The following is a 27,135-nucleotide window of genomic DNA, read 5'->3' on the forward strand; positions in this document are numbered from 1 at the left end:
GGATGGAGCCAGCATCCCCACGGGCCTGAGGGGGCGGGAGCCTGGCCTGCTGGCCTGCCCGGGGTGGGTGTGCTCAGGGCCCGGGGAGGAGGGGCCACCTTCATCTCTCTCAGGTTTGGTTTTTTACAAGATTGATTTATTAACTATGATACATGTCACATAAGGCCTTTTCAGTTTTTTACACCATTCCCACTGAGACAAGTACAATACTCTGTAGCAAATACATGATTTTAAAAAACAAAACCAAACAAAAACACCTCAGTCAGAGATGCCTCAGCCTTAGTTGATGGCTGACCATGCACTAATCAGGTTGGAGCCTCAAAAAACCCACGTGTTTAAAAAAGAAGTTTGGAAATTAAGCAAACATTCCTAATACCAACTAGAGGATGTCCTGGTTAAAGCCCCTAAAATACAAAGAAATAACTGTTATACTTTCTTTACATACAGTTCTCCACTTTTGCTGCGAAACAGAATTTTGGGCACACAGCCAGACTACTAACACATTTCAATACCATTAAGGTTCCCCCCCCCCTCAGGAAACTCAAAATATTTGTTAATTCAACATATATAAAGATCATTTAACATGTGAAAATACAAGTACCAGAAAAATAAGCTGGCAGCAGCACTATTCCGAATTTTCAAACAAGTTTTATTCCCAACAATTCAGACTTTTTAAAAATTTCTTTAAATGTACACAGGGAACATGATTCTTTTTTATGCAAACAATAACTTACGCCCTGTCTCGACTACATTGAAGTGTAACATCACTGCTGTTGGAGCTTGCCGAGGGGGGGGCTGCTGGGCAGGAGCTGCAAGCAGTCGCCTCTGACCCTCGAGGAGTCTGCAGGCGGGCGGCCGGCTGAAAGATGGCTCTGAGAAGGAGGTGAGAATCCTTCCCTTCTAAGACAGCGGCGGCAGGCCCAGCCCAGGACCTTAGACGAGTGGCCCTTCCTCTCATGCCAGGCCTTCTCTGGTACGGTCACCAGCAGTCACGGATGTGACTTGGGCTTCCGGCATACACGACTCAGTCGTCCCTTCACCTAAGCACAAACGAGCGGCTTGAACCTGCCCAGCAACTGGAGTGAGGGCAACTCTTCCGTCCACTGTCTGCGGAAACCAGCAGTGCCAGGGAACGAGCACCGCAACTGTCCCCATCAAGCTGGGCCCGTTCCCAGGCCCCGCGGCACACCATGCCCATCGCACACGAGGAAGGTGGAGTGAGGGAACTTGGTCCACAGCAACCCACCCAAATGCCTGGAGCTTCCTTCTCTTGGAAAAGTAGAGCCCTCAGTGGCAGAGCCAACACTTCCTCCAGCAAACATCCCCCCCCCACCTCCAGTGTGGTTCTCCTCGCGGGAGGGGACTGGGGAGGGCACAGATAGAGAGGACCCTGGATTACAAATGCAGCTGTTTCAGGGCTGAGGCCAGAACACCCGTGGCCTAGGGGATGGCGTCTCTCCAGGTCCCCCCACTCACCCCCGCCCCCCCCGGAGCAGCCAAGATGCAGGGACGAGGGAAGTCGTGCTCTCCCAGCCCCTCCTGGCCGGTGTGCTGCCCCTATGCTGTCATCCTCTGTCCACCCTGGCAAGGACACACACATTCTGCTAGAAGAATCTCACCTGCAGCATGCATTCTGCTTTAAGCAGGAAGACCAAGATGGCAGTGGATGTAGGAAAACCCAGGAAACAGTACTCAGTATTTCACATTCCTCTTCAAAATGCCAAGTGATGGGAAGAACCTGACAACGCAGGAATAAATGTGCTGTGATACCCACATGCAACACAACCAAGAACTAAGGGCAAATTCACAAGCCACGCCTCCTAACCTTGGACCACTTCCCTCTGTGGAAACATCGCTGTTGCAGATCCAGAATCAGCCTTTTACTTACAACCGAGGGCTGTTTCATTTCCAGCTCCTGGTGCCTACACTCTTGTGGATAACACTGGACAGGGCGAGAGCTTCCGGGCACACCGCTATTTTGCTGTGAGGCACCGAACGAGCCCCATACCCCCATGGACATGCTTTACCCATTTTGGCAAAGGATAATTAGTGCCTACCACTCCCTCAATTCCTAGAGCTGTGGTGCAGCTCACATGAGAATGACTTGTCAGATAACTTTCCAGAGCTTAACACACTAGATGAAGGGGAGGTGGGGGGTGGGAAGCATTCCAGTTACGGGGAGCCTGCCCCAACACACTCCCACACTCGCCTTCCTGGGTCCCCTCCAAGTGCCCATTTGGTCCAAATGATGACCCCACCCCCACCCCCAGAGGCCAAAGCCCAGGGCCAGAGCACTGCTGCTGGTACCAATGCCAACTCGGAATGAATGTCCTCCAGCCCGAGAAGCAGATGATGTAACTGAGTTAGCAAAGGAAACAAAGAGGAACCCCTGGAGCTTCCTGTCCAATTGTGGCTTTTGGGGTATGAGCCACCAGCCCGCACCTGCACAGTTAAAGCCCTGGCTGGACACTGGGGGCAGGCACGTGAGGGGGTCCCTGCAGCTGCCCAGGGTCACTGTGGGACCGGAGGCTAACCTGTGGAAGCCTGGTCTCTGCTACTCCCACATGGGTAACGATGCAATGCACAGGTGTTTGCCCTTACCATGCCCCTTCCCCATCCAGAAAAATCACCTACCACTTAAAGGTCTGTGCAGTCTCAGGGGTGGGAGTTGCCTGGGAATGCAGGTCAGCTCGGGGCTTGTGAAGTTCCTGGTGCAAAGCCAAGGTTGCAGCTAGCCCAGTGTGCCAGCACAAAGGGGTGGTAGTGTAGACTGGGCAGTGGGAGGGATCCGGGCCACTTCTGTTTTAGTTCATACATGGGACAGTGGCCCCAGGCCACCCCCACCCCAAACTGGGGCTGACTGGGAGTAGGTGAGCATGACCTAGAAAAGGCAGAGATTAAGGGAGTAATTTCCTCACCTGCCTGGGGCTCAGAGCTGAGGGAGTTGGAGGGCCAGAGAAGCACGAATCTGACAACCTCAGTCAAAACTAAACACAAACGCTGCCTTCCAGCCAAGCCCCGACCTATAAAGCATGAAGCACAGATCCACCAGAAGAGAAGAAATCCGGCACCCAACGTTTACATAAGACATTCGTGTACCTTGGATTTGTTTTTTGACTTGTATCCCTAAGGAGGCAGTGAGACTTGCAGGGATAATTTAGTTTTTCCAAGCACCTTATTTTGTCAAACAACTAGAAACAGTGAGACATCCAGCTTATCCAGAGAAGTCAGTGAGCAAAGGGCCTACCCCGCCCTCCAACAGCCAGCAGGAAGTGTTTGGGGCTGGGAGTGGCTGGGATTGTTCCGAGGCCTCTTTTACTTTGTCAGGTCACCCGGCTGAGGCAACCCAGGGCATCCTCGAACATACCACAGGTGCTGCTTCTTAAAGTGCAAAGAGACCCCAGAGGATTATGCAGCGTGTGGGCCTCCACCCCACGCCCAGGGTACCTTAGTGTCAGGCTTCTTCACTGCAGAGGCCATGGCCCAGCCACGGGGAATGGGGGGCCGCCAGTATCTGTAGCAGCCTTAGCAGGGTTGCTGTGTTTGGAGGGCGGAGGTGGGAATGAGAAGGGTTCTCGGGGGCCAGTGGAAAGGCCAGGAAGGGCGGGGGAAGGCCACGGGAGGAGGATGGTGTCAGGCAGGCACGATGCCCTCCTCACGACTCTCACGGTCTTTGTACCTGTAGCTCCTCTGGGCTCTGACAGCCCGGGAGTGTGAAGGATGGCCCTACACGGCACCAGCAGACCACCGCGCTTCAGAGTTCCCCACACACAGCCCCCTTCCCACGAATACCCCTGCTGGAGCAGTATGAAAATGATTCAACACCAAACACACTGAACCAAACCCCAAGTGCACCCTGGCACCCTCCAGCTGCCCCCACCCCAACCTTGCGCGCGCGCGCACACGCACGCATGCACACACGCACGCAGCAGCAGCGTTTCTGTAGCATTGTAGTGTGTTCCAAGGCAGACCAGTATCTATGCTGGTCTCCCTAGCTCTTCCCACCAAGGGCTCAAACTGTCTTCTTGGGGTGGTGGGGGGCATCTAGTGACAGGACGTAAGTGGGACCCCAAAAGGCTCTCGGGCAACCACCCCCGCTCTGCTGTCACCAAGACAGGGGTCCGCGTCCACCTGTCTGCCTCTTGGCAGAGGTGGGGGGAGAGTTAAATCTCGACGTCTGTAGTTTTCTTCCTTTTCTTTTAAAAAATCATTGGAGGGGGGTCTTCCCATTTTTCTTCGTGTTCCTTTGTTTTAAAGGGAACGTATCCCCAAAGCCTGTGAAGCGAGGAGGGGGTGCGTGGGGGGTGGAAGCGGCGACACCCCCTCTCGGTGCAGGCACAAAGCTACCCTCCCTCTGTTCTGATCTGTGCTGAGCGCGAATGCCCTCAGCACTGTACCCCGGGGTGGCAGAGCCGTGGCCTACATGATCCCAAGGAGGCTGCTAGACAGGCTGCACGGGCGACGGGGGTGAGGTGCAGAGGCGGAAGGTGGGAAGCGGCAACAGACGGGAAGTGTTCTCTTTCGGGGCCGCTGGCCCCGCCCTGGGGCAGCCTGAAGCCCCAGATCTCCGACTCCCCTGGCCAAAGCCCATATGCTCTGTCCAGTGGGCGGACGCCCCGACGCCCTGAGTGTGCGCAGACAGGTGGGGGAGGGGTCCGGGGAGCAGTGAGCGTGCGGAGGGCCACAGGGTCGCTGCCTGGCTAGTTCAGTCCTCAAAAGGGTCCAAGTCAAAGGGCAGGGCCCCGGCTGTGGCCTGCAGCCAGCCCCAGGTCTGCAGTGCTGGGGCTCAGGGCACTGGACGGCCCAGCCTCTGGCAGACTGTTGGCTGGTGGTGCTATCGCTGAGATGTCGAGAAGGTGAGAGGAGAGAGGGGACACCCTCCCCACCCCCGCCCCCAGCAGACCCGGTTTTGTTCAAGGCCAAACGCTACCCCGACAAACAGAGAAGACCGTGTCTCCTTTCGCCCTGGGCCTCGGGGGCTCACAGCGTGTGTTCGGCTTGAAGCTGGGAGGGGAGCAGTGGCTGCATCGGGGACTGGGGGGTGGGCGGAGGCGACTGGGGCGGTGACGGCTGACTTGTGACAGGTGTGGAGGTGAGGAAGGGAACGGTGGAAGCCAGGGCAGAGGGGGAGCTGGGCGTGGCGCCGGGAGGCTCACTGATGGGCCTGTTGTGGAAGAAAAAGGGGCACTGCTGGATGAAGAGCTCAATGATTGTCTGGTAGGTCCGTGTGGCCGTGAGGGCGTCCATGGTGCTGAAGTCAGGTCTCATCAAGGTGGGCCAGAAGCAGATGGACAGGTTCTCACTGGTCATGAGATTCACCTTGTTGTTGTGGCTGACTCTGTAGGCGACACCAAACTCAAGGTCAGAGCCCTGTAGCAGGTCTGGTCGAGGATCTCGACCGCCTGTGCTCATGGTCACTGCCTCGCCAGCTGCTCTCCTGGCCCGTCCACCCACAGCCCGAGAACAGAAAAGGCCCCAGCACAGCTCTCCAGGGCCCTGGCCTGCGAGTTGAGGCCCGAGCCCCTCCACGCCCCGTCCTCTGTTCCAGTGCCTCCACGCGGCTCTGAGGCCCAGCTCACGGGAGGCACCCCGTCCCCACCCCCAGCCCCGTGGGTGGGCAGGATGCCTCAGGGACTCTCCTGCAGGCCCCCAAAGCGGGGCAATGCTCTGGCTGTACAGAGAAGCAGCATGTGTATCCCAAGCCACCGTTCACAAGACACCACTTTGTCAGGAGAGGAATAGGTCTGGCTGGAAAACAAACCTACTCCGTGTGTGAGTAAATGCGGGAACCATGCAGCTAACTGGTTTCCTGACTGTGGCTCCCTGCACTTGCTTGACTGCAGTTCACTCTTTCACACTGCACACCTGTCTCGGCCCAGCGTTCTGTCACGCCAGTCAGGAAACACGAATCCTGGAGAAAGGACTTTGGGTGTGCGGGGAGCCATGCAGGCCTCTCTCAGACAGAACCAGGACAAGAACCCGAGGTGGAGGAGCCAGCAGCCCAGCAGGCTGAGGACGGAGCCTTGCTCAGCCGCATTCTACAGCCAACTGGCCCCGACTGGAGGTTTTCAAAGGAGGGAAGACCAAACAGCAAGCCCTGCAACGTACTTGTTCAGGTGAGAGATGACATATTTGAAGACTTCATGGTTTTCCTTCGGGAATCTCTTGAGTACCTCCTTAAGGGCGTGTAACTTTTGCTCACGGTCATTGATTTCTGAGGGAAGAGAAAACCAAGACAAGGCTGGTGGGCCTGGGGCTCAAAGCAGATACTGGTCCTGGGCAGCTGGTCAAACTGGTGGGTTGGCGGCCAGGGAAGAGTACGCTGTATACTCTACCTTCTCTGAGGGAAGCCAACCCCATCCTCTCCCTGCAAGCTGGTGCCCAAGGCTGGCACACCTGGCAGTGGCATGGGGCTAGGGGTCAGGCCCACCTCCGTGTCCCAGGCCCCTGCTGAAGGGGAGCGCTGTACGCCTGGGGCTTCCTGGCCCCCCCCACCACCCGAGACTCCACGATCCAGAGAGAATCTACCATAAAGAACACCATTCTTTGTTCATCCGGTTGCCCCTGGAGACAGGCATCCCAATGCAGAAAGCCTGCCTGCTTCCTGACCAGACGGGTGAGCGCTGCCACCCACCCACGCCAACAGACGGTCTAGGGAGGGAGTTTGTCACAAGACCAGGGCTCTGTCCTTTTCCTGGAGTCACAGGGACCCTCCACATATCTCCCCATTGGAGGAGCCGATGGAAACAGTGGGGGAATTCTTATGTAGTTCATCAAAGGGACGACATACCCACTTCCCCCACTACCGCCCAGAGTTTGCCCATCACGGAATCCTAATGTACCGAGAGAGGGAAAATAAGCTAACCCAAATGAAACGCTTAATCCATGCCAGGCCTGGTTCAGCGAGTCCTCACAATCCTACGAGGCTGGGGCTGTTATCACCCCACTTCAAGGATAAGGAATCTGAGGCCCAGAGAGGTTATAGACATCAGCCTCTTGGTCTGGGAACCAAACCCTCTCCAGATGGCTTCAGAGTCTGAGTGAGGACCGCTGTGCTCCCTGGGGCCCTGGCTCCCCTTCCTCAGTAGACCTGGCCTGCCTTGTCTGGGAGAGCCGCCCTGGGCTAGTGGGACAAAAATGGTCCAGAGACCACTTGGAACCAGTTGGTCGAGAGATTTCTCTGAGCATGGGAAGATATCCCTATGGCCACTTGCTGGAACTGAAGGCTATCTCTAGGACTCCAAGGCTCATAAAAATCACAGGAGGATCCCATGAAGAGATGGCTGCTCTCCCACAACTGATGGCTGTGGGGTATGGGGACAGGGGGTTCATTAAGAAATATGACGGTTCCTAACTGGTCTGGGGACATGGGCTCCTTTAGAATAGATGAAAGCTCTGGACCCTCTCCCACAAATAAACTGGGTACAGCCCTGTCTATGATTCCTGGAGCTTCACAGACTTCCCAAACCCACGTATTCTTTAGGAAGCCTGCGGCCTCCTAGTTAAGAACTTCTGTAGGAGGTGACGTTCCTGGAGGGTCACCACAGTCTGGGAGCCTCAAGCTAGACTTAGAAGGACAGACGGAACATAAACGGCTGGTGGGGAGGTGTGGGGAGGTACAGGGAGGAAGGGTTGTGTGGTGGTCTAGATCTTGTCTCTGAGACCAACCAGCTGTGTGATCTCGGGGGGAGTGACACATCTGAGCGGCAGTCTCCCTGCCCATAAAAGAGGCTCATGACAGTGCCTTCTTTACTTGGCAATACCACACCATGAAATGAAGAGCTCACAGCCAGACACACAACAAGCACCTGGGAGCAAGTCTGAGTTTCAGGGAACCAGTGGAAGAGGTGGCCGCAAAGATGGCAGGCATGGAGCTGAGAGTGTTCGCTGGCAGGCTAATGAGCATGAAACCGGTGAATGTTTTGACTTGAGAGCGTGGCTTGATAAAAACAGTGTTTTGGTAACATTTGTCTGTTAGAAGATGACTACAACCCCCACCACAGGAACTAATTATGTGGCGCCATTATCAGTTTCATTTCTCTGAACCCAAGACTTATCTTAAGGGTTCAACTTCAAGGGCACACTTTTTGTCTGGCCTTGAGTTTCAAAATCCTTTACTGTTATGTTTCAGTAAAAAGTTTACTTAAAAGAAGGAAACTGCTCAGGGTGGGGGCAGGGGTGGAGGGATGAACAACTGTCCTGGAAAACACGAGAAGCACGTGCATGCTGAGTCTCACTTAAAATAGCTGTGCCCTTCCAGACGGGGCTTCCAGAGGCCTCTTCTAGGCGCCTGCACCACAAGAACACAGCTGTGTATGAACGGCAGCACCTTCACGTAAGAGCCCAGCCTCACCCGTCCTCCTGGCTGGACGCAGGAAATGGGGCTGCTAATGGCACTGCCTGCCCGGGATGGCCCCTCTCCTTCCTATATGCTGAGCAACAAGGACGGCTGCTCCGTCTCTCTCTTCCGGGCGGTGGGCCAGGGGGATTACAGAACCTGCTCGGACAGTGTGATTCAAGGGCCACCCTCAGGCATGCCAGCCTCTCTCCCCGTCCCGGTGTAGCACAGCAGCAAGGTGCCTAACAAGGCCCTAGACGGAGGGGAGGGCGGCGAAGGGAACAACCGAAAGCCTCCCGGTGTAAAGCCCCATGAAGAACAAGGTCCACCTTGCGCACAGCCTTCTGACTTGAACTGTCCTTCTGTCCTGATTTTCCTCCAGCAAGCAAACCACCACCAGTGTTGAGGGACCCACTCAAACTGGCAGTCTTTTCATGGTAGTCACGACACCAGTGACTTTTTACCTCTGGAGAGTGCAGGAATGTCAGCGGGGCAATTTCACAGTTGCTGTTTGTGCAGTCCTCCCACCACCGGAGGGAAGGTGGGGCTGGTTTATCCCACATGCTGGCTGAGAAGACCCACTCAAGAGGCAACACCAAGGACACAAGGCTGGTGAGCGGAAGGAGGGGTGGGCACCAAGCTCTGTCTCCGAGTCCAGCACTCATGCTCTGGATCACCTGCCTGCCACCATGCTCAGAGCCCTCGCCGGCTTCAATAATCCTCTTTGAAAGGGGTGAAGGGCTCTATAGGGCTCAGGCCTCCTCAGCTAAAAAACCATACTTTTTTTTTTTTTCTTTTTGGTGGTACGCGGGCCTCTCACTGCGTGGCCTCTCCCGTTGCGGAGCACAGGCTCTGGACGCGCAGGCCCAGTAGCCATGGCTCACGGGCCCAGCCGCTCCGCGGCATGTGGGATCTTCCTGGACCGGGGCACGAACCCGTGTCCCCCGCATCGGCAGGCGGACCCCCAACCACTGCGCCACCAGGGAAGCCCCAAAAACCATACCTTTAAAACCATGTGTCTGTCAACTGAGACATCAATACAGGTTCAGGAGAGGCATCTGAGGTCAGCTGAATCAAGACGAAGTCTGGGGACTTCCCTGGTGGTCCAGTGGGTAAGGCTCCGTGCTCCCAATACCGGGGGCCTGGGTTCAATCCCTGGTCGGGGAACTAGATCCCGCATGCTGCAACTAAGAAGTCCGCTTGCTGCAACTAAGAGATCCTGCACGCCACAACGAAGATCCTGCGTGCTGCAGCACGAAGGCCTGGCACAGCCAAAATAACTAACTAGATAGATAGATAGATTAAAAAAAAAAAAAAAAAAAAAAAAACTGGATACAGACCAGGGAACTTGGAACTGAGGTCCCAAGAACTTTGGAGCAAGAGGAGAGGACAGGACTTCCCTGGTGGCTCAGTGGTTAAGAATCCGCCTGCCAATGCAGGGAACATGGGTTTGAGCCCCAATCTGGGAAGATCCCACATGCCGCGGAGCGGCTGGGCCCGTGAGCCATGGCCGCTGAGCCTGCGTGTCCGGAGCCTGTGCTCCGCAACGGGAGAGACCACAACAGTGAGAGGCCCGTGTACCACACACACACAAAAAAGAATCCGCCTGCCAAGGCAGGGAACACGGGTTTGAGCCCTGGTCCAGGAAGATCCCACGTGCCATGGAGCAACCAAGCCTGTGCGCCACAACTACTGAGCCTGCGCTCTAGAGCCTGCGAGCCACAACTGCTGAAGCCCGCGCGCCTAGAGCCCGGGCTCCACAACAAGAGAAGCCACTGGTATGAGAAGCACACGCACCGCAATGAAGAGTAGCCCCCGTTCGCTGCAACTAGAGAAAGCCCACGTGCAGCAACGAAGACCCAACACAGCCAAAAATAAATAAATAAATAAATTTAAAAAGAGGAGAGGATAGCCAGAGGCCACTGGGGACCTCAGAGGCTAGCTTGCTCCACCCCTCACAGTACAGAGATAAACCAAGGCCCAAAGAAGTAAGAATGCTGGTCCAAGGTCACACAAATTGGTGTCAGGGGCCCTAATCCCAAACACTGTTCTTGCCCTGGCTGTGTCACTCTGCTGCCATCTCTGGTACCCCGGCTGTCAACCAGGCTCTAGGCTTGGATCTGCTACCGCTCAGCTCAGTGCCTAGAGGAAAATCCCTGATGGATTTTGACCACCTTGCACGCCTGCACCACCAAAAAAGGAAAACACCGGCTCAGGTCACAGTTGCTCAGTGATGCATGCAGGCACACACGGCATGCAACTGCCACCTGTCCTTCTGGTGGGAAATGACCCCAAGGCTGAACTCTCACTCTGTTGGGCCCAGAATGGAAGTTTCAGGGTGTCCTTCTCCCGGAGGTACGACCTTGCAGTAACCTGTGCCGTGTCTCCTTACCCACCAGATGAAGGCAGGGACTACACACTTGTCTGTCTGCTGCCATCTGTCCCTGTCCCACACAGGGCCTGGCACATGCTAGGAGATGAGGAACACCCCCGTGCTCTTAAGCAGCTAACTGGACAGACAAGAGGAAGCAGGATCCCAGAATTAGCAACATCACAAGGCAGCATGGGAACAAGAGCCCAATGAACAGCAAGACTGGCCCACCTGGCGACCTCGCCGGTCAGTCTCTTATTAATCTCTAGCCCTAAGTTGTCTCATCTGCAGATGGAAAGGGTGAGACGATAAGCCAGCATCCTGAACCATCTGGGCTCATATATCCCTTTGATGATCTTTTTATTTTTTTTGGCGGGGGGGGCACACTGTGTGGCTTGTGGAATCTTATTTCCCTGACCAGGGATCGAACCCGGGCCCTTGGCAGTGAAAGTGTGGAGTCCTAACCCTGGACTGCCAGGAAACTCCCATCCCTTTGACAATCTGATGAAAGGCCACGGTCTCCTCCGTAGCCTTAAATGCGCACACAGAACTCCCAAGCAGCTTATGGGGGCTAACGAGGCTCAAAGCCTCTGGACCAAGACAGAGGCAGCTCTAGGGCCTTTCCTGGCACAAAAGACATAGGACAGGGTGTGCGGGGACTGCTGGACCAGAGGGATTCCAGGTAGGTGGTGGTGGGGTTTTGGGGGGGCTGTGAGAGGGAAAGAAGATGCAGGGCAAGAATAAATGATACTGTTTCTTGAAGGCTGGGGTGAAACGTGAGGACGAGACAGAACGGGGAATTCAAGCCCCCTCTAGCTGCCTCCTGAAATCCTGGTCCTCTCTGAAGCCAAGCTCAGGTGCCGTCTCTTCCACAAGGCCTTCTACCTTCCTCTCTCCTTACTGCGTTTCTGCACTTCCAGCTCAGGTTGCTTCACGCTGTCTGGCAGAGAACTTAAATGAGCACCCGGGAGGGCAGGAACAACGTCTCAGCACAGGTCACACCCAGCTTGCCGCTCCCTCGCAGTATGGGCTGCGGCTGCTGCTATTCATTTCTCAATCTCCCACATATCACCTTGAATGTGGTAGGAAAATAACTGGTGAATAGTCACAAAAATCTCAATTTGTAGGCACAATTTCAGCAATATTCACTATTGTGAAATCTTGGAGCTTACAAAACAATTTGATAGTGACCTTGATATTTGTTGTGATGGGATCGGAAACCATTTCCAAGCCCTTAACACACACAGACAAAGCAGCTCTTAGGTATTACGTGGAAAGAACTGGTCAAGTTGACGTTGCCATGGAAACCCAGCCAGGCTGAGAATAGCTACTTTTGGGCATGAGAATCTTTGTTCCATCATGTCCCTTAACACTAACTTTGGCAGTGCCTGGTTGGTGTTTCTAGCTCAGTTAAGCTCTGGCACACACAGCCTCACTCTTCACGCAACTGTTAAGGCCGTGAGAGGCGCCATGTCAGTGAGATACACTTCTCTCTGCCAGGTTCAAGACAACGGGTCCAGCTGACTAGCTTGGGGCACAGGAAACACACAATGGGAAGAGGAAGCGGAAAATCTCCGCCCTTTTCCAGGCTGCAGTGGCAGCGAGCAGCTCCCTTCCTCAGCAGGGACAGGCGGCGGAAGCTGCTGTAGGAAGGCAGCTGATTCCCTATCAATAACACCTTCCTCTCCTGCCCCCCATGACCCTCCCCAAACAAAAAGACGCTATGTCAGCAATTCCCGCAGAAACAATGGGATTCTTTCTGCGGGGTGCCAGGACTCTACAAGCCTCTAGATGGCGCCAAGTCAAGAAAAACGCTGTCAGGAATCTCTGGGCTTCCAGCAAGCTGGGTACCAGCCCACACCTTCTCTTCCTAACTTCTGCCCGGAGACAAGCTTAGCTTAGATGGAAAGAAAGCTGGCTCTGGATGGAGATTTCCCATGTGTTTCACATCTGAGCCAGCCTGGAGCCTGCTAGAGAAGTGACTGCTGGGAGGACCTCTATCTTTGGATGGTAGGACCAGAGCAGAAGCTGGCACCTGTCCCCACACCCTAAGTCATCTGGAGAAACCCAGACTCCTGTCCTGAGAAGGCAGATGGGAAAGAAGGCCACGGAACCCTATGACAGTCCCAGAAACTGCCGGTGCTTCTACCCACCCCTGTGGGCTTGGATAAGATTGGGGATGGGAACAATTTCCATCAGCTAAGACGCTGTGCGGAAAATATGGTGGTGAAGGCGGCACCTAGACTGTGGAAACAAACATCACGGGAAAGGCAGACCACAGAACAGTGACTCTGGGGGCTCTGCAGCACTGACAGCAGTCAGGTTCTGACAGGGACACCCCTCCATAGTTGGGCTTCTGTCAGCACCTCTATTTCCCGAAGCCACTAAAAGTCCATGACCCACATCTTAAAAGTCCTGCGAATTTGTGACAGCCCCCCGAATTTTGCCCACACCATCAGCTTTGTGAGTAAATCGTGTTTGCTTAAAACTCCCTCTCTTGAGTTGGGCAGTGGCAAGATAAGACTAATGTGCTGGGGTCCCAGGAACACAGCTCCCTTTCCACTTCCCCACCCCCTTGGTCGCTGGCAAAGACACTCCCTTCTGTAGCTGCACGGCAGCGGCTGCTTCTGGGGTCTTGGCCCACCCCACCAGAGGTACAAAGTAGAAGGCTGCCTTTGGCTCAAGAAGTTCAGAAATGTCACCCCGTGGAAAGCTTGGAGAGGTCAGGCTCCCCTCTAGAGCCCTACATGAAGTCCAGGAAAGGCTGCCCAGTGGGAAGGTTCCCACATGGTGGACAAATGCCTCCGGAGAGAGGCAAGCCAGGGCAGAAAGAGCTCTCGGGGCAGGCAGGATGGTGTGCAAGGTGACCATTAAAACCAGAGATGCTAACTTGCTGCAGCCTCAAGTGATCATCTGGTCAGGGCCATCGGAGCTGTCCCCTTCCCTCAAGAGGATGGCTTCCTCAGAGGCTACCTGGCTCTGCACCACACGTTAATTTCCTTCTAAGAGAGCTGGGAGAAGAGGGGTGAGCGAGAGGAGGGCAAAGGAAAGTAATACACCTACCACTTTAACAGGTCTGTGACGCAGCCTTGCCTCCAGACCTCTCTGAATCTCATTTAATAAATACGAGGAGGGATGGTAACAGAGGCAACTAAGGGCCAGGGAAGGTCACGCTGGCCATGCACACACTGTGAACAAGCAACGGAGCAGAGATTTGCCCCAAGTCCGACATCAAAACCAGGCTCTCAGCTCACGGAGTTCTGGGGCCACCTGCAACTTTCTTGACGGAACCCTCAGAGAAGCACCTCTGGTCAACCAAGGCAGGGGCCTAATGTGTCAGCCCCTTCGGTGCCACCTTGCTAGCTCCCTTTCCTTACATCCTTCACATCTCAGTTCCAAGAGTCAAAATGTCAGCTCTCTGAGGGCAGGACCCATTCTTAAGGTGCAGCACCCCCTCCCTCAATTTGCCCAACACAGAGTCCACCTGGGGCGCTGCCAGGGGCCCACAAGCTACACACGGTTGCCACTACTCACTGTGTGCCTCCACCAGATCAATCTGCATGTTGTATGGGACCAGGGGGTCTGGCAGTTCTGAGAAAAAGCTCTTCATGGCCCCTGCCACAGTGTTCACTGTAAAGTCCTTCTCTGCCAAATCCAGGTTGTGATCTGAAAGGAAGTTGGGAGAGTGAGGCCAGATCAATCTAAGCTGGGCAGAAGCAAGGAACACTCAGCACTGGGGATAAGCAGAGAAACGAGGACCCAGGGATGCTGCCCAGGGCAGTCCTGGAGCCTGGGCAGGGACTCAGGATCATCACAGACTGGACAGAAGGTGGCATCCCTGGGTGCTGCTAAAAAAGAAGAAAAGAAAGTTCTGAGATTCACAGACAGAGGCTGACACCCAATCTTCCAAGGTCAGCCTTTGAGTAGAGGAGCTGCACCCCCCATTCTGTGCCAGCCAACTCCCCTTGTTTGGCCTGAATGTGCTACCTTTTCCTGACACCCTCACACTCAGGGAAAACAGGAGGAGGCTTTCCCAAAAGGCCAGCTCCCTTTCCCTGGAAGGTTACAAAAATGTTACCAACAACCAGGCTACCATCTCCGTCCCTGCTCCTGTGGTGATCGGGCAACGAGGCTTATTTTCCCCTTGCTGGTCCCTTCCAGCTTATGATACCTCTGACCTCTGTCTCTAATTTTTCTTTACATACTTTATTGCATTTCTGATCGTAACAAATCATCTACTGATAGATATCAGCTGTTTCTATTTGGGGGTTGTATGTAACCTATGTTACAGATTCTGGCACATAATCAAGTGTATACCCAAGGGTGGCTTTACCCTCACTTTGACCTCATGCTTCCTATCCTGCAAAACTAACGCACATTTTCCTTCTCTCCTGGGTCACCTTCTCCCGCTGCCAGCCAGCAGAGACTGACTGTGGTGTTACGAAGCGCTATGGGCCCCCGGGTGCTGGGGTAGGGTGCCTGCTCCCAGCGCACAAGGGTTAGCCGCTTGCTCCTGCAGGCCCGCACAGGCTGCCTGCCTTGGTCTCCTGAGGCCCAGTCACATGCTAAGTTGGACCCTACTTTGATCCCCAGCTTCCTTTCCTCTTTGGTCAGTGACATCTGTGAATTTTTACTGCTTTGGCTCATTTGCTTCTGGCATTGGTGGGTGTTCAGTTCTAAGAGTTACAGTTTGGCTGTTGGGTTAGGGTGAAATAGATTTGGCCATTTGGCTCTAGGCCTCTCAGACCTGATCTAGCTTAGGAGACAGAAGTCCCTGCCAAGAGCCAGTCTAACTCCTGAGAGTTCAGCTTTGGGAGTCTGGGGCCCAAGGCTCAGCTCATCACAAAAGGCTCCCTTGCTTCGTTTCTCTCCTGCAGGGACTCTGTGAGGAGGGTACTCCTGTGGCCCTGGGAAAAGGGGATTGTCATCTCAACCCAACCTTTACATCATGTGCCTGAGATTAACCCCTGCACAGCCCAGTCCAAGGGAAGCAAGGCCCTTTCCTGGTGAGCGAGGCGCGGGCCGGGGCGGGCTGGAACAGCGCCTGGATGGTGGGGTGCGGGAGCAGCCCGGCTGAAGCAGGTTTGGTGGGGATGACACTTCTGTTTGCTGACAGGGGCCTAAACATTTTCTCCTTCTCAGTCACCCAGCCAGCACCCCTTGGCTTTGGGGCTGTGTGGCAGGAGCACCCCCGAGGGGCTCCGGTGGCAGTTCGGCTGTTGCGTCTGCCCTGGCTGGCCTCTGGTGCTCGGCTGGGCTGTGGCCTTACCTTGGTCAAACTGCCTTTGCAGACTCTCCATCTCTGACTTGTTCCCGCTGACCCGGTAGATGCCTTCAGTGCTCAATCCTGAGAAGAAACAAGCAGGTGTCTTAGGAGCAGGAAGTGGAGAGCAGAGAACGAGGAGGACTGCACTTGAGGAAAGAAGGGGAGAGTCCATGAGGCACCCACTGGGAGACAGGAACAGGGCTGAAGCACTCTTGACTTACCTAGATGATTCAACCCACTTCTGCCCATTTTCTTTTTCACTTCAAAATGTAAAACTATTTGTTTTTTGTAAAAATTAAAATGATACAGAAGCACATCAGACAAAGATATCTGTTGTCCACATTTTGATGTATACTCTGGAATCTCAGTTATTTTTCTACCAAAATGGAGAGAATACTGTTTTAACCCACCCATTTCATTTACAAAGTATGTTGTGAATGTAAATCATTAACTGTTTTTTTACAACATGATTTTAAAGACATCAAAATACACAGTGACTTAAAAACAATCTACTGTTAATCATTTAGGTTTTTCCAAGTTTTCACTGTTAGGAATAACCCACAATTATGTCTTTTGATAGCTAGTTAAGTTTAAAAGATTCTTGGCCGTGTGTATCTCTTTACTCTGTGAATTTCCTATTCATGTTCTTGTTCATTTTCCTATAGGAGTGGTTCTTCTCATTTTGTACTTGAATATTAAGGAACTGACTATGTTAATGTTATACATCTTTACATTTTTTCCCTTTTGTTATCTGTTTTCTAATTTTGTGTACTGAATTTTTTGGAAGTACGTAATTCAAAACTTTTAGGCTTTCAAGACCCATCAATTTCTTTATGATGTCTTTATCTGTTTTTATGGTTAGAGAGGATTTTCCTGTTCCTAGATCAGATATTCTCTATTTCTTCTATTTCTTCCTTCTTGTTCTTTTACAACTCTTTCTTTTTTTACATTTAACCCTGCGATTCTTTTGGAACTTACTTGGTGTACAGTGTTAGGTAAGGAAAAAAGCAATGCTAAAATTCAATTAAATAATAACATGGGAGGATATAAAGTACCAAGTGAGAGAATGACTCCGTCCACCCTTCACTTCCCACCCCTGGCACAGGAACTACTGTGCAGCTTGCACTGGACTCCAAGCTCTGTCTCTCAACTTGGTTGTCCTCCTCTCCAGGAAGGAAAGTCCACTGCTGCGGCCCTAAGACCATGGGTCTAAAGGACAATGACGTCACTGTGAAAACCAAGATGGGATCTCATGGCCAAACCAACCCTGGTTCCCTTCTGAAGGTCACGGTTTTGAGCAACTCTGACCAGCTGAAGGGGCACTGAGGAAGCACCCTGGAGCCACCACTGAACACCAGAAGGCAGTGCGGACAGTGGAGAGAGGACTAGGCCCTGAAGTCCATTAGGAGGCTCTTGAGAGCCAAGTGTCTCAACGTCAGTTATCACCTAATTGATGCCTCTGGAGAGGCACCCATCAGGCGAGATAAACGCAGTCGGCCTGTTTCTGGAGCCCCGGATTGGTGGCAGGTGAACTGTGAAGAACATCAAAGCAGAAGCCATCAATTCCCTATAGCCTAAAAGCTGTTAACTGCACATGGGCCCTTTCACCCCAGAGAAAAGAGGGTCAACAGACCAGCCTCAAGGACGCCCTACTGTGCAATGCCTAGCTACAAAGGAGCCGCGCCATCGCTGTACTCGGCACAAGAAGTGCAGACACTATCCAAACTTGAGGCCCTGGACACACCCCAGCCCAGTGGTGACCTTTCCCACTGCCCTCCCTTTTGGAGTTAATGTTTCCTGCATGGTCACCATGTTGTGCACTGGGCTACATGCCTTCCCACATCCACCACTCATTTATTAGATGAATGATGATGCCATCGAATCTTCAACCCCTTATGGTGGGGCTACTGGATGGAGAGAGAATACAGATGAGAAAAGGGAGATTCAGAAAGATGAAGTCCTCACCCTGAACTGCATAGCTGGTAAGAGGCAGAGTGGTCTAAGTCCAGGGCCTCTGCTACTCTTCTGCCTCCACACTGTTCCAGAAGATGCTTGACATTCATGCACCATCAGGCTGGGGTCCAGACCACAGTCTCCCGCCCCGACCAATCCCCTCAAAGAAACACCACATTTGGGTGAAACCCACTGGCCCTCAGTACCCTGGGGAGCCAATCTTGAGATGGTCCATCCCCTCTATTGCTGTCAACCTCCAGAAGTTAGAGGGCAGGATGGCACCTGTTCACCATCCCTAGTTAGTAATTTTACAGTGGTCTCTTTCCTCAGTGACTCTTCTATTCTCAGACATATTTAAACTTTCTACCTATTTCACATCTCGGGTAACACGTCACATGCTTACACATGAAATCACCCACGTTTTGACAAGCCCTGGGTATGTGTCAACAGATACAAATCTTCACGCCCTAGGTTTAAAGAAATCACTACACTTTTCTCTTTACCTGAATATCAGCTGCTCTCTAACGCAAAGAAAACAATGACGCAAACGACAGGAGCTTAACAGGTCCTCGATGAAGTAGCAATGTCCACAGCTCCTGAGCCCCGTGCGGAGTCCTGAGCCCCCGTGTGGAGTCCTGAGCCCCCGGTGTGGAGTCCTGAGCCCCCGGTGTGGAGTCCTGAGCCCCGGTTTGGAGTCCTGAGCCCCCGTGTGGAGTCCTGAGCCCCCGTGTAGAGTCCTGAGCCCCCGTGTGGAGTCCTGAGCCCCCGTGTGGAGTCCTGAGCCCCGGTGTGGAGAGGCACTCTCTGACCTGGAGAAGATCCTGACAGCCTCAGGCCATTCACCATCTTCTGGCAACCCTGACGTCTCCTAATGGCCACCTGCCCCGGTATCACAGGGCAGAAAACAAACTGCAAGTTAGCTATCGGAAATTATCGGAGGCGCGGGCCTGCTGAGACCTCACTAGATGGATGATCACAAAAATGGAAGCATCTGAAGCACAAGGCCGGCTCCACAGCATCAATGAATCAGCAACTTAGTATTTCCTGTAATCTGGACACGGGTTTATATTACGAAATCCCACTTTAAAATAGCAATTCTGCCACCGCTCTACACAACAACATGGCATAATTTAGGAAAGGTATCATCTGCTTGGCCAGTACAATTTTTCACAACTATTAATTAGACAACGATTAAATAAAAACAAAAGTCTTAGAGCAGACTGCAAACTGCAGGCTGCTCGGGAAACAGAGCAACACAGGTGAGAACCAGGATGGCTGACAGAGCAAGGGCAGCTTTGCCAAGGAGCCCGGGACCGGAGCAGGGAAAGGGCTGGGGGCCTGGAGCAGGCCCCTAGGCAGAGATGCTGGATTCCAAGGGGTGTGCATCCTGGGACCCACAGACCCACACAGAAACACTCAGGGTCTGACTCTGGCTCAACCCTGCCAGCAGAAAGCAGTACCCCCCAGCCACAAGATCTGTTCCATGGCTAGAGGCCCCGCCGAGAAAGCTTCAATCTTAAACTATGAGGCATCTCTACATACCAGAAATCTCCAAAGACCCATTACCATAGCAGAATCTCGGCAATAGGTCTTTTTTTTTTTTTTACAGAGCCCTACTGATCTCTTTGGGAATCTTTTAATCTTTGGGAATAGAACAAGAGAAACAAGTTAACATGTGGGAATAGAACAAGAGAGTTCAGAATAGCCAAGGCTGCTACCTTCAAAAATCTAAACAATTTCTATGTAGAACAGTCTTGTTCCGATGGCTCTAGAGAACAGAGCTATGACTAGACTGGGAATGACAGGAAGGCAAATATTCTCTCAATATATAAAATAATAGTAGCTACAGCCTGTCACTCATTATAAAGAGTCAGAGTTTTTGAACTCCCTTCTCACTGGATGGCCATCTGTCTGGGACGCTGTTTAAAAAGATTAATACCTGGTCTGAGAAGACAGCTAATAACACCAGTAATAAACCATTTATTGAATGCTTACTATGTGTGAGGCACATAATGCTAAGTCCTTACCGTGCATTTTTACATCAGTTCTCACAATAGCTCCTTCAGAGAGATTATTACTAATCTCATTTTACAGATGGGAATGCAGAGGCTAAGAGGTAAAGGAACATGCACGAGGTCAGAGAGCTAGTGAATTGCAATCTGCAGCCCATCTGCTTCCAGAGCCTGTGTTCCTCTCCTACTGCGTTTTAAATCACCAGTTTTCAATCTTGAGCGTGCAGCAGAATCACCTGGAGGGCTGGTTATAATATAGGTTACAGGGCTGCAACTGTAGGGTTTCTGATTCTGTTGGTTGGGAGTGGGCCCCAAAAATCTGCATTTCCAACACGTTCCCAGGTGACGCTGACGCAGCTGGTCCAGGAACCATACTGTGAGAACCGCCACCACTCCAGAAGATAGTCCAGGCCTCTAAGGTCCCTCTGACTCTTAAGACCTATGATTCAATAAAACTGGGGGGCAATACACAAGGAAAAATAAATACCAGATACTTTAGGAACAAAGCATCTCCAAAAAGTATTAAAACTGGTGCTTTTTATCTGTTAGCAAGCCTCAACACATTATTTAAACCACGGCCACGTGTCATTTTTCAAAAGGACATTAAAAAATAGAAAAGCAAAGAGGCCTTATTTTTTCTTTCAATAAATATTTACTGGGCTTCCCTGGTGGCGCAGTGGTTAAGAATCCACCTGCCAATGCAGGGGACACGGGTTCGAGCCCTGGTCTGGGAAGATCCCACATGCCGCACAGCAACTAAGCCCGTGTGCCACAACTACTGAGCCTGCACTCTAGAGTCCACGAGCCATAACTACTGAAGCCCGCATGCCTAGAGCCTGTGCTCCGCAACAAGAGAAGCCACCGCAATGAGAAGCCCGCACACTGCAACGAAGAGCAGACCCCGCTCGCCGCAAGTAGAGAAAGCCCGTGCGCAGCAACAAAGACCTAACGCGGCCAAAAATAAAAATAAAATAAATAAAAAATTTACTGAGCACCCAACATGGCAGATAAGATCCTTCACAGAGCCTTCAGCTATGGTCTTCCTCAAAACTGTTTTGGTGACAGAAGGCTAGATGACCCAGCAATGCCAGCCACGAGGCGTTCCCTATGCGCTAAGAACTGGCATATTTTACCCTTGACTTCCCCATCACAGCGTCCGAGAGATGCCTGTGGCACTTGCCACACCAGGGGCCCCAGGAGAATGGACAGGTGACCTGCAGGAGCTTGGAAACCGAGAGGAGAACCACCTTCTGCTCTGGTACACGTCTGATTTTCTGAAACGTCCAAAGAAGTTTTTATTCCTGGATCCCAAGCACCACTTCTAGGCATCGGCATTCTTGGCCTGAAGTCTTTCCGTAGTCTGCCCCGGCCAGGCTTTGCCCCTGCTCGGTCACACCAGGACTCAGTTCCTCCTAAGTTTCCTTTCTAGCAACAAATCAATACTTCCTCCAAGACAAACTCTGACTTATTTTTCACTTTCTATATTTAGATATAAAACTCAGCACTTTAGTCCTTAAAATTTTTTTTTAATTGGTGCTGCCAGTGCTGTAAAACACCCCACATCAGACAGGCTTTAACTACTAAACTACTTTTGTCAACTTTTAAGGAAATGCATCTAATAGGCCATTCTTCTTTCCTTTCCTGTATCCCAGAGGTAAGTCTCAGGCAGGCTAAGTTTCAAGGCCAGAGGGGTGCTGAAAACTCTGGGAGAAAAAGAAACCCCGTCGAGCATAAAGTCCAAATTGTCTTGAAGGGGGCCGACCTCTCTGGGTCAAATGCCAACAATGTCACTGCAGTCTGTCTCCTCCTGAGGGTCACACTGCAGCACCCCCGCCATGACGGAAGGAGAATGGGCTGGGGTGTGGCTGAGCGTTTAGCGTGGAGTCACAAGCCACTTACTGGCTCTAAGATCCTGGGCAATCACGCCTCCTTTCCTTTTCTGCACAACGTAGGACAGTCCCCACTGTACACCCTTGGTGGGGTGCACTGAACGAGGTCTTAGCACAGGGCTAAGGGAGCAGCTATTATCCTAACGATCTAAGTGGAAAGCAAGCTGGCAAGTGGAGGAGCACCTGAATTTTGCTGTCAGGGAGATTCGGGTTCGGATCCTGACTCTAACTCCTGCACATCTGACTCTACAGTGGATCAACCCCCACCTTCTTAGACTACTGCAAGGAACAAACGAGATAACCTACGTAAAGCCCACAGCATAATGCCTTCCCCTCCCCTTCCTTTCTCTACATTTTAACAAGCTTCAACAGCAGCGCCTCCCTGTAGGCATGGCCTGCTCTGAGGGCTCGGCCAAAACAGGCCAGTTGGCAGAAAAATATTAAAAACACACACAGGCTTTGACACCAAAGTAACCTCAGTTTTGATCCTGGCTCTGTCTTCTTACAGCTGCTGGGTGACTGAGGACAAATCACTCCACCTCTCAAAGCCTTGGTTCCTCAACAAATACGGGGTTGTTTATTAATGACTATCAAGATGTTGTGAATACTGAGATTACACATATGAAAGCAAATAATACAAATGGCTGGCACACTGAAATAATAATGATAATAATAAAACAATAATAATAACAGTTAACTTTTGCTGAGGGCTTACTATGTGCCAGGCACTTTCCTAAGCTCTGCACTAGAATTATCATCGTGAATCCACCCAATAATTCCTTGAGGTAAATATTATTATTTTTATTCCCATTTTACAGAGAGCAAATAGAGGCTCAGAGAGGCTAAGCCCAAGGCCACAGAGCTGTGTGTACATGGTGGGGGGAGCAGGCCCTGAACTGGCTCACTAGAGTCTCTGTCTTGGATGACTGTGCACTTATTTTTATTTATTTTTTCACATCTTTATTGGAGTATAATTGCTTTACAATGGTGTGTTAGTTTCTACTGTACAACAAAGTGAATCAGCTATCTGCATACATATATCCCCATATCCCCTCCCTCTTGAGCCTCCCTCCCACCTTGACTGTGCTTTTAAAACATCATGCTACTCCCTCCAATGTTAATTCCCTGTTCCCTTATCCTTTAAATATTACATGTAGGCTTTACCCTATAAATGCCAGATTCATTACGGGTTAGAGGGATTTTCCATTCCTCCCTTGTTTACTTATACGCATTCATCTCTTCATTCACACCCCACTCAGTGTTCTCATCAGTCAGTTGGAGGATAAGCAGGGAGAGCCAGAGAAAAAGTGCTGCCTCCTCTCTCAACAGACAGCAGCCAATGGACAGTGTCCGCGCTTTATTCCTATGGTGAAGCTCTGCTATTGATAACATTACAGAATCCCTGCTAGATCTCCCCGTTGCCTTCCTGCTTTGGATGTGCTTGGAATGATTTTCTGGCTCTTCTATCACTTGAACACTAGGGTCACTCTGGCCCCTCCAGTGCCCCTTTGTTAGCTGTCTTCCCTCGGTAATTCCCTCGCCCATCAAGATCTGTTTCTGGCAATGCCCGACCTCCTTTCTCCCCATGACAGAATGCCACTAGCACTCTATTATGACTGCCTGACCGGGTGTTAGCCCCACAACTAGGCATTGTGGCTTTATAAATTTCCAACGCCACTGCATGTACACACAGCCGCGTCATAAATCTCAAGGCTGAGGAGGAAGGGAGAGAAGAGATCTGAAAAGGAAGAGATGAAAATATCACACCAAGTCTGGGGCATCATATGGCTCTAGCATCTGGCTGATCCTTTATAAGCTACCCATGTATTTACTGTCATTAACTGTGAAAGAGGGCTTCTGGACCCTGCTCTGAGCCATATGAGGGGCTCTGTTTTTTTCCTGACTTTCAAGGAAACGCATAGCCCAATATATGTGTTTAAGAAAACCACTATGACAAAGTGAACCTTAGGCCAGCCCAGAGTTAACACTGCTCTTTCTGGGCAGCACGGGATGGAGGGGAGAGGAATGCGACCTATAACTGAGGTGAGCAGACTGTACTCTGCAAAGCAGCAACTAATGTTCAAACCCAAGAGCAGCTGGGAGACCCTACTGCCAAGAATGTGAGCGTCCTTCGGGCTCCAAGTGTGACTTCGCCAGCACACTCAAGCCCAGTGGCACGGGGGTGATGGCAGTGTGACTCGGAGGTGAGCTAGTGCCACTGCAATGGGGGGGGGGGTTGTCCTCACTGACTAAACAAAGAGCCACCAACAAAGAAACAGTCAAACTAACACACAGGTACAACACACATCCCTCCATGTATACAATGCCAACTTCCCTTCCACAGCAGGCCCCCAAGTAAAGCCCCTTGAGGTCATAGGCAGATTCCTCTCAAGCATTAATGAGGGCAGAGGTTAACTTCTTTCCGGTTCCTCATTCCCAATGAACCACGAAAGGTTCTGACAGCCCAGTGTCCCTCCTTTCCTGGCCTCTCTCTCCTCACTAAGAAAGTACACTTCATAGGCTAGAAGGCTGTTAACACTCTGGCATTAAATCTGATCGTGGTTACTCTGCATCTAGGATACAATACAAAGTTGTCCACATGTGGCCGGGGTGGCCTGCATCACCGCCTGATCCTGCTGCCCTCCGCCAACCCACTTCACTCCAATCACGCTGGCCTTTCAGAGTCTTGAAGCGTGAGCCCCTCCTGCCTCCGAGCCTTCCTATAGGTTGTTCCTTCTACTTCTGCCTCCACCTTTTTGGCTGGCTGAACATTGCTCCCTCAGAAGTCTCCACTGACCCCCAGATCTAAATTAAGTCAGTTATGATAATAAAAACTGCTTACATTTATGCAATCCTCATATTTTGGGCCAGGCACAGTGATAAGCGTTCTACATGCATTTTCTCCGAAACCCTTACGACAGCCCTATGAGTTGTATACTACCATTATGACTATTCCCATACAGACTTCAAAGCCTGTGTCTAACCACCGCACGACACTACCCCCATACTTTCTCTGTATATCAGTGGGCAAAACTTGAAAGTTACTGTACAGCTGTGTGATTATTCGCTGCATGCTGGTCCTCCAAGGAGAGAACAGGCATGTTTTCCGATTATCGTTCTATGTACTTGGATTTGGCACAGTAACTCGTGCCTGGAGAAGGCATTCAGTTAACTATCCACAGAAGGGAGGGAAGGAGGAACACATGCCTGAAAATAAAAGTGCAGTTTCTCTGGCTGAAGAGAGGAAGGAAGCGGACTGAAGCAGTTTGTTCTCAACCACCGTCGTGCCTCAAGGCATACCGGCAGGCCTTCCGGCCCACAGAATACGGAGAGGGAAGGCCTCAGGCCTGGCCAGCACAGAAAAGGTGCTTCCTACACAAGCGCACCCAACTCCTACCTTCCTTTATGGACTGGTTTCCCTGCCTCCACTACTCCCTAGAGAAGTCATGGGGACTGAGTGAATTCCTGATCTCACCAGGGCAAGCCATCTGCTGTTCTACGTGTGGTCTCTAGATCTGGCCGGCTCACTTTTCCAGAGCAGGGCAACGGCTTTGCTTTGCCTGGGATCCCCCACAAGAGGGTTGCACCTTTTCCCAGAAGCTGGACAGAAACACACACACACACACACACACACACACACACACACGCACGCACGCACGCACGCACATGCCCCCCATGAGGGAGAGGGAGGGAGACAGTGAGGGCCCTCAGTCGAGAGCGGGTGCTGCTCCCCAGGGCTGCTGTGACAGGACAGCCTGCTGCACTGCCTGTCGGGGCAAAAACGGTCTCATCTCTCCGCCGGCGAAGGGCAGAGCGGCCTGTCCACCAAAGCTCACTGCTGTGGAGAGGGAAAGTGCAACGGAACAGCCAGGCAAGGCAGGCCTGTTGGAACTGTCCTGGGGATTTGGGCTTCCACCCAGATGATTTCTGTCTTGGATGGAAGATTTCTGTTTTACTCTGTGAAACAGGCTTTACTTCGCTTTGGCTGCTGGGCTCTCCAGGCAGCTTGCCAGGGCGTGCTGTTCCGATCAGGGCACTGGGTCCCAAGGAAATCTGCTAGTACTGCCGAGTCACAAGCTACATGAACGCTGCTTATCTGAAAAAGCCCAGAGTGGAGCTGACTGCCTGCTTTTATGGCAAGAAGGCATTTTTGGAACGCAAATGACTTGTGTTTAACTTATAAGCAAGCAGAATACAGCAGGGTGGTGAGAAATGGGCACATGGTAAGTAGTCAAAAAACATGCAGAAAGCTTTGTTTTAAAACTATTTGGATAACGAGAAAGCAACTAGCTAACCTAGAATTATAGGGGGAGGGAGAGATTAAGTAACACAGAACCCCCATAAAATCATAGCATATGAAACCACATGCCTCATATTTTAGCACTTTACCATCAATTCAAAGCAGCATAAATATGGCAGTTACTCACATAAAGCCCGTTGGTATATTCGAGCCGTAACTAACTGCACCTATTAAACTATTATAGTGATAGATGGGGGTATCTCTACTGAAATTAGCTGCCTTTTCTGAAAGACAGAATCACAGAGACCTAGGCTGACTGCAGGGAAATAACTGTCTAGATTTAACAGCTCTAGTCCCACCAATTACCTTCCATGATAACTGTAGAGAGTGGCTATGATAAATGAGGATGGAAATATGGAGGCTTTTTTTTAGGGCAGTCCCAAGTGGGAAGGAACTTGGTAAAGTTCTGAATTGTTTCAGTCTGATGCTACAAAGCTCACAGCTTCACCAGCCTGACGCACAGAACAAAGGGCTGGAATGTGGGTCCTTTCCATTCTGATGGCTGTGAGTGGCCTCTGCCCAAAGAACTCCAGGATTTGTTCCCTCTCCTATAAAAAGGGATTGGTGCTACTTTGAGATTAATGCTGTCCTCTAAGTCACGGGCGAGTAGCTAAGGAAGCAGGTAGGGTGCTCTAGGAAGAAAAGGCCCTGCATGAGCACTGTCCTCCCGGCATGACAAGAGGCACACCGGCGCCCAGGGTTGGGCTCTTCCTGCGGCTCCTTCCCAGCCTCAGAGGCCACTGGCCAATTTAGCCCTAGGTGTCCACAGAGGGGCTAAGGAAGCCCACTGGCAAGGTTTTAGACGCAGGAGCCCTGGAGGGAGGGCAGGGACAGCGTGGTATAAAGGAAATATATATTTGGTCTTTGTCCCTAGTTCCCGGCACAGAGCTCCTAAAACCCTCAGGAATTTCCTGAGTGACAGGAGTGTCTTTTGTTATTCATAACAAGCCCCTTGTTACCAGATACCTGAGTTTATGATAATGAGGTGGACTCTTGGCAGGGGGGG

General features: G+C 51.8%; 1 protein-coding gene across 1 annotated transcript in view; it reads right to left on the reverse strand.

Annotated features, from left to right (window-relative positions):
- Positions 1-4,202: 4,202 nt before the first annotated feature.
- The window catches only part of ARHGAP35 (Rho GTPase activating protein 35), a 74,747-nt gene continuing 51,814 nt past the window's right edge, over positions 4,203-27,135 (reverse strand). The window contains exons 3-6 of the mRNA XM_007458486.1: positions 15,979-16,056; positions 14,244-14,375; positions 6,109-6,214; positions 4,203-5,338 (exon numbers count right to left, since the gene is read on the reverse strand). Of these exons, the coding sequence (XP_007458548.1) occupies positions 4,981-5,338; positions 6,109-6,214; positions 14,244-14,375; positions 15,979-16,056 (674 nt within the window). The 3' untranslated portion in view covers positions 4,203-4,980. The remainder of the gene's footprint in view (positions 5,339-6,108; positions 6,215-14,243; positions 14,376-15,978; positions 16,057-27,135) is intronic.

The sequence above is a fragment of the Lipotes vexillifer genome, unplaced genomic scaffold (genome assembly GCF_000442215.2).
Source record: "Lipotes vexillifer unplaced genomic scaffold, Lipotes_vexillifer_v1.1 scaffold371, whole genome shotgun sequence".
NCBI lineage: Eukaryota > Metazoa > Chordata > Mammalia > Artiodactyla > Lipotidae > Lipotes > Lipotes vexillifer.